Below are 8,104 nucleotides of genomic sequence, written 5' to 3'. Positions count from 1 at the left end.
TTGACCATAATCTCCAAAAGAACTACATCCTGTCCCTATTCTGCAGGTATTCCACAAGTGTCCCTTGTCTAGAAGAAGTCTCCCAGCTAATCCTGCCTTGGACTGACCAAAGCTGGAGAAAGAGTTATCTAGCTGATGGGATCTTACCTAGCTACTGAGCATGTGCGACTCCCAACAAAGATAGTACAGAAGTGAGATGTCTCATTCTGTAGCTAAAACAGAGACCTAAACACACAGGGTGAAAACAGGATCTGCAGCAATGTGCAGTACAACAAAAACATGGTGTTTAAAAAAAAATGTAACCATGTAAACCTATTCTTGTACAACCTCAAAATACAATTATGAACCGGAAAATTAGCGTATTATGGGTGCTTTAACCCCCCAATGTAGCACAAGTCTAGACATTCCTGACTGCATTTGAAGGCAACTTCATTTCACAGAGAAAGAGAGAATGAAAAGAGACGGAGCGACTGTGCTTTGTTGTTGCAAAAAACAGTCATTTGTTACAAAAACTCCCGGGCAGCTGCTTGTTTCTCTTTTCTACCCTCGTAGTGTTTTAAACCCTTCTTGTGGCAGCAATAGAGGCAGTGATGGTTCCTGGTTCCTGTACGGGACTCTCACACCGCCATAAAGCAGACTGTTAAGTCTGATTGCGGGTTACATGATTGGACACCCCAGCGTGATGTGGGGTTGCGTTTCTCCTTAAGTTTAATCTGTCTCAATTTTAATACATTATTGAAGGAAAAACAAGATTGATATCGGAACCCTAAAATTACAAATATCCGAATAGTTGAATATTTGGATCCAGCCCTAATGGTGACCCACTAGTATCTGACAATGTTTTTTCCCTTCTTTTCTTGTCTGTTGAATTAAAGGATCACTGGCATTTTTATGAATCAGTAAAGTAAAGTGACGTATATCGAAATTAATCCTTTCCTTGTCTTTGTCTCAGGCTACACAACTGCAGACCCGTTACATGGAGCTGCTCGCCCATTCTGGAGACTACTACAAATTCTTGGGGGAGTTGCTCAAAAACATGGAGGAGCTCAAGGTACTATTGTTGTTTTTTTGTAGTTCTTTCAATATTTGTGCTTGCTTTATATATTTTTAAATCACATTTGTGTTTGTGCTTTGTCTTACTGAATACATTTTAGCTGTCTGCATTTTGGTAGTTTGTGTTTAGCTTTTATCATCATCCTGCTCAGGGACATGGGAAAACTAGCAATATGCTAAATATGTCACGTATACATAATAAGGATGTCAACTAAAGCAACACTAAAGCACTTTACCCGCTTCGGTCGTCCTACAGGTTGGAAGTGGAGTTTGGTCCACCCCCCAAATTTATTTTAGCATTAAACACTTCATTTCCTGCATTCTGGTGAATTTGTATGCCCCTTCTACCTTTTTTTCTGAATCAATTTGTGCTGAATCTATTTATTCTCCTTTGGATCGACTTTTCTAATTTGATCTGAGTCAGCACTCTTTTGCATCTTTTCTTGAGGAAGTAACTTCCTTAAACATGCACATGACAATTATTCACCTCAAACTTTAGTCATTTTAATGAATTAATAAACCCCCTAGACTTTAATATTTCCGATGTTTGAGCAAGATTTCTGCTCATGTCCAAAACTTTGTGAACATTCAAAATATAACTCATCCCATCTGTGTTCTCAGATATTTGGACGAGTCCTGATATTTTGAGAAAAATAAAGTTATAATAGGCTATTACAAGAATACAGTCACTTTATTTCAGAAAATAATCTACCTGCACCATAGCCTGCTGATACAGCAGATCTCAGACTTGCTGACAGACTCAGATCCCCGTTTGGGTCTCCGGTCTCTGAATGGGACAGTTTAGGGAAGTGGCTGTACGCTGGCCTACGTCGGAAGTGGAAAACCAAAACTACGGCAGAAATACAGGGAGCACATACGCGACACATCTGCCGCAGCATGCCGACAGCAGAGCACGTCCATTTTAAACCTGAAGCTGCACAGACCACAGAAGCCGCGCTGCTCGTCTGTACTTTTACAGTGAGAGTGGACACTAAGCGACACACAGGTCTGCTTCAGAGCTCCGTGTGGTTGAGTCTGAACCATAGACTGGAAACGGCACGGCACGGTAGCTTAAAACTAAATCAGTAGTATTGCTCTCTTACACTTTGCTTTGATGGCATCAATGTATTAGATTTGGCTTTGATTTCTCCAAGAATTACACCTTTCACACCTTTCCTCACTTGGAGACGGTTTCTAGGTTATAGCAACAAATACGCATGATGCTCAGATGCCCGCATGACATGTAGTAAATAAACTGGACAAAGTTACAGTTCTACCATGAGTTTTAGCACAATGAAATAAGGCAATTTATGATTTCAGGGGATTACATAGGCTATTGCCCGGTTTTGTCAGTCAACTTTTCAAAATACATTTGAGGCTACAATCAAAACATTCGGGGCTGAAGCCCCGGCAAAATCGTCTGGTACCGCCTCTGCATTACGACAGCGGTAATGGACATTTCCAATCGCTTCCAACCTGTAGGGGAACTGAAGCAGGAAAAGTGCTTTAGTGTTGCTGTAATTTGTTCATTGTCACCAATGGTAAAGTTAAATTAGCCTAAAATATCTTAAGTTAGATTTAAGTTCAGTTTAATTGAGTTACACTGAGTTGTGTTAAGGTAACACCTTTTAGTGTTGGAAATTCAACCTTTTTTCATTAACTTAATATCAAAACAAATGAACTTAATTAATGAACATTTCTTGATTTAATTGTTCTTCCCAGCTCTAGAGCCCACTTCAGTATCATTATTTTTCAGTGATTTGGTTTTACAACCCACAAACTTACTGCGAGACTAATGTGTTTCCAGCTTGTTGTGCTGGCCAAAAAAATCAATAATGGAGTTTTAAAGAAACTATGAATAATTATTTAGATGTTTGGTGTCCGGTAAACACATTTGAATCAACCATCCAAGTACACTGTGGTGAACTACATTGACACATAATTCTTAAAACTAACTCTGCATTCATCTTTGCTGTGTCTTGCTTTCAGATTCGTAACACCAGGATTGACCTGTTAGAGGAAGAACTTCGCCTGCTGAGGGAAAACATGCAAGACCGCAACGCCAAGAACAAATCCCTGGAGGACGCCGTTTCCCGTTACCAGCTGGAGTTGTCCAACATGCAGAATCAGATGCTGTCAATAGAGGAGGTGAAGCAAAACACTGCGCTGCAGTGCAATGCCACCAAGGACAGCCTGGACACCACTAAGAACAAGCTGGCGGACCTCAACGATGAAGTGACACGTCTCAACTACTTGCTCGAAGAAGAAAAAAGGAAGAGGAGGCTGGCAGAGGAGCGCTACACTACGCAGCAGGAGGAGTACGAGGTGGTGCTGAGGAAAAGGCAGAAGGAGCTGGAGACGATCAGCTGGTCCAAGATAGAGGTGGAGAAGAGTGAGCTAAATAAGGAGCATGAGATCCAACAGCTGCGGCGGCAGCTGGCTGAGGATGGAGAGAGGATCAAGGATCTACAGAAGGAGATGTCTAAGGTAAGGAGCCTATGCAGTACAGAGATCAATAACTTTAAGCTCAGCTACGAATCCCAGATGAATGTCGGCCGCACAGACATCCAGATGCTGGAAGCCCAGAGGGAGCAGGATGCAGCGGACTTCCAGCTGCAGTATGACAAGATGGAGGCAGAGAGGAGGAATCTGGAGGAGGAGCTCAGGAGGCTCAGATTGTCAATGAGCCAGGCTGAGGAACACAGGAAGAGGGCAGAAGAAGAGGCTCACAGTCAGCGCACTGTCATCACAGAGGAAGGGCGTAGGAGGAGAGAAGTAGAAAGTCAGGTGGAGGTGCTGATGAGGCAGAGAGTCGAGGAGAGCAGCCAGTATGCAGAGGAGCTGGCTGAAGTCATGAAGAGTCTGCAGGAGAAGAGCGAGGAGCTGACCTACGTTACACACAGCCTGGAGGAGGAGACCCGCAGGAGGAGAACTATAGAAGAAGGGCAGGGTGTGCTTGAGCAGACTTTGGCTCAGCTGCAGTTGAAGCTAACAAGTTTGTCAATGGCTGAGAACCAGCTGGGGGAGTGCAGGGAGGAGCTTCTGAAAATGCGTTCGGAGCTGGAGAAGGAGAGCCGGGAGCGAAGCAGAGTGGAAGAGAACATGAGCAGGTTGCAGGGACGCATGAAGGACCTTCAGGATTTGAGAGATGGGCTGGAGAGCCAAGTGGAGAATCTGAGGAAGGCTAACCAAGAGGAGGTGTCCAGAAGAAGGCAGGTAGAAAAAGAGCTGGAAAACACGACCATGACCATGACAGAGTACACCAGCACCATTACCACTCTACGCCAGAGCCAAGAACATGCCAGCACATCAGAAAAGAGAGGTGAAGAAGAGCGTCTTAGGTTGCAGGAGGAGCTGGAGAGAAGCTTGAGACAAAACAAGACTTCTGCAGATCACGTGGCACAGCTGAGCGTCGAGCTGAAGGCCCTGCAGCAACAACTCCTCCAGGAGCAGGCCAGAGGCAAAGAGGCAAACCTCAAGAATGAGGGTCTTTACAGAACTATAGAGGAGAAGAGTAAGACACTGATTGAGAACTCTGTTGAGCTTCAAAGGCTAAAGGAGATGACAGAAACCCAGACCAAAGAGAGGCTGAGGCTGGAGGAGGAACTAAGGGCAACGCAACATGCTAAAGATGAACTCCGGAGATCCAAACAGGGAAGTGATGACGAGCTGTCTTCCCAGATTACTGCCCTGGAGCTGCAGCTGCAGGCCAGTCAGCGAAGCAATGCAGATTATCGCAACCTGGCCTCAGAGCTCTCCTCAGAGAGGGAGAAACTCAAGCTGGAGACTGGGGAAATACAAAAGCAGGCCACCGAGGTACATGGAAGTTTGGCAGTTAGTCCTGGACTGCTCTCATCTTTCAAAATCAGAATTCTTACTTGGATCAATCAAGTAGTTATTAGTTTCTGTAGCCTGTTTGCTTGCATGCTGGAATACCGCTAGATCCCCTGTAGATGCCTCCCACTTGGTGACTCTGATTTGAACACATTGATCTGTATGTGTTTGAATAAACTTGCATGTCAATCACTTGCATGCAAGCATAATCTGTGCCTCTCTGCCTCCCGACCTCCCCAACCAACTGTCTCCCTGCCCACACTGTGCAAAGACATGCAGTCTGCGTGCTTTTTTGCCTTTCTTTCTTTCTTTTGTCCGGAGAGATGAACACTGTCAATGACATGATTACCTCTGGTCCTGTAGTCTAATACAGTTTGATTGTTGTTTATCATATTATTGTAGCATCTCAATGGTCTTTAAGACACATTTTTGGAAACTTGTAAAAATAGCACTGGTATACATTCAAACTATCTAAATTAGTTTTGACATTATTTGAAGCACCTCCTCTTGCAATGTTAGATCAGTCAACCAAGCTTGGTTCCCTTCTATTGACATTATCTATTTGTGCTGTTTTGCAAATTTCCAGAATGTGGTCAGTAACCTTTTCAATCTGTACAAAGTGTTTCTTTTGTGGTTGTAGTTGCTATAAACAATCTAGTGTTGATATAGTTTGTCTTCAGGATTGGGAAGCTTGATTTCCCAATGAAAACCAATTACATTTTGAAAATGTTTCATTTTTCTTAAAAGATTTACTACTGTAATTTAATGCCATTACCTACATAACTTTACTTCCCGGTCTTGTAAGACATTGCCTTGTTTTCACGTTTTTCTAAAGGGAGTTTTCATAATATATTGCTAACTGAACAAACTAATTATATTTCGGCAGTATGCATACAGACTTGCTATTCATGTGTTTTGACTCTTTTTTTATAATCCATAACCGTTTTTGGTTCATTCAATTTTTATACATTTCACATTGTGCAATTTTGGGGTTTAGTCTATTTTGAATGATGCAGAATTAGGACAAAAATACATAAGCTACAGCATGAACAGACACATTTAATTTTCAACATCATTTCTGTTGCTTTTAATTATATATAATGTTAGCCAAAATGTTGTATTCTGCTGCTAAAAAACAACAACAGTAGAGCAAGTATGTTTGCCGTCCTATTTTATAGTATTAAAGTTGTCCATTTTTGGTTTACTACTGTAGTACCAGTACAAATTCAGGTGCAGTTCATTTTGGTAGTAGCTTGATTTTTGATTTCATTTTTATTTAGATCCCAAACCTTTTCTATCCCAGTGTCATTGATTGAACAATTGTACACCGTGATATAAAATGGAGAAGAGAAATGTAGGGTCCTTCATATACAGTAAGTTATCAATATACAGTACATCCAAGTTGACTAACCTTTTGTCTTTCTGCTTTTCCCCTCTATTTTTCTGCAGACATCGGCCATGATGCAATCCATTCAGTCCCAGTACAGTGAGATTGTGAATGAGAGAGATGCTCTTTTGCTAAAGTTGCAATTGTCAGAAAAGGACAAAGATCGTTACATAAGGCTAGAGGAGGAACTTAGTCGCATTAAATTGTCCCAAGAGTCTGACCTTCGCAATAAGCAACGTCAACAGGAGGAGATTGAGAGGATGAAGAAGGATTTAGGTTACTGGAAAGACAAGTATGAAAGTAAGGAGGGCCTGATCAGGCAATATGATACAGACAAGGAACGTCTGGAGAGGGAAAAGAACTCTTTGAAAAGTGAGATAGAGAGGCTAATGAGGGAACTCAGGGAGCTTGATGAGACATATAAAAGTAAACTATCAACCATGCAGAAAGAATTGCAAGAGGTGGCCATTGTCAGAAGAACGATGGAAACTGAGCTGACGAGAGTTAAAGAGCCCCCAACCATGGATGCCTCCACTTTGGTTTTTGATGGAGTCCGTAAGCCAGTCACAGCAAACCAGCTGCTTGACTGTGGTGTTTTGGACAAAGCAACATTCAGCCAGCTTGTAAAGGGGCAAAAGACTGTCCCTGAAGTGTCTGTGGACAAAAAAATCAGTCTCAAAGGGACAGGCCCAATTGCTGGGGTGGTAATTGAAGGTCCGAAAGGTTCAGGGTCTATTACTGCACCCCAATGCAAAATGACTTTAACTGAAGCCAAGAAAGAGAATTTGCTGCCATCAGATAGCGTTGACCTGCTACTAGATGCTCAGGCTGCCACAGGCCACATAATTGACCCCAGGACTAATCAGAAGTTGACCGTGGATGAGGCATGCAATCAAGGTGTGGTTGATGAAGAAGACAGAGAAAGGTTGCTAGCAGCAGAAGCTGCAGCTGTAGGATATTTTGGTCCTGGAACAAGCAAACCCCTTTCAGTATTTCAGGCCATGCAGAAAGGACTGATTGAAAAGAACACAACACTGCGTCTGCTACAAGCCCAGGAGTCTGTGGGGGGCATCCTAGATCCCATACTCAGTGTCTTCCTTCCCAAAGATACCGCCATTGAGCGTAATCTAATTAATGATGACATATATCGTGCTCTGAATCAGAGGCCTGAGCTCTACTTGGACCCAGAAAGTGAGGAGGGTGCGACCTATATGTCAATGAAGAGGAGATGTAAGGTAGAGTTACACACAGGCCTTCTGCTACTTCCTATCCCTGAGAAGGTACACCCCTCCAAACTCATCTTTGATGGTGTTCGGAAACCTGTCACAGCTAAGCAGCTGCTTGATTGTGGTGTCCTGGACGGGCCAACATTTAAAGCTCTAGAAAATGGGAAGAAAAATGTCCCAGAGGTGGCTGTAGACAAAAACGTTAATCTAAAGGGGACTGGGCCTATTGCTGGGGTTGTAGCTGGGAGTCAAGGAAAAATGTCTTTGTCAGAAGCCAAGAAACAACTGCTCCTGCCTAAAGAAAGTGCAGATTTTCTATTGGAAGCCCAAGCCGCTACAGGTCACATCATTGACCCCAGAACCAATCAGAAGCTGACCGTAGAGGAGGCATGCGCCAGAGGGTTGGTGGACATTAAGGATAGAGATAAATTATTGGCAGCTGAAGCTGCTGCTGTGGGATACAAGGATTCTAGCGCAGCCAAGCCTTTCTCAGTGTTTGAGGCCATGAAGAAGGGATTAATTGACAGGAAGACTGGCCTACGCCTGCTGCAGGCCCAGGAGTCTGTGGGAGGTATTCTAGATCCCAATCTCAGTGTGTTCCTCC

General features: G+C 43.3%; 1 protein-coding gene across 1 annotated transcript in view; it reads left to right on the top strand.

Moving 5' to 3' along the window:
* dspb (desmoplakin b) overlaps window positions 1–8,104 on the top strand; it is a 32,844-nt gene that overhangs the window by 19,533 nt on the left and 5,207 nt on the right. The window contains 3 exon segments of the mRNA XM_032526946.1: window positions 953–1,051; window positions 3,043–4,869; window positions 6,337–8,104. The exon segment at window positions 6,337–8,104 is cut by the window's right edge and continues 1,475 nt beyond it. Of these exon segments, the coding sequence (XP_032382837.1) occupies window positions 953–1,051; window positions 3,043–4,869; window positions 6,337–8,104 (3,694 nt within the window).

The sequence above is a fragment of the Etheostoma spectabile genome, chromosome 9 (genome assembly GCF_008692095.1).
Source record: "Etheostoma spectabile isolate EspeVRDwgs_2016 chromosome 9, UIUC_Espe_1.0, whole genome shotgun sequence".
Lineage (NCBI taxonomy): Eukaryota > Metazoa > Chordata > Actinopteri > Perciformes > Percidae > Etheostoma > Etheostoma spectabile.
The sequence above is the reverse complement of the archived record's forward strand: the minus strand, read 5'-3'. Positions and strand labels throughout refer to the sequence as shown.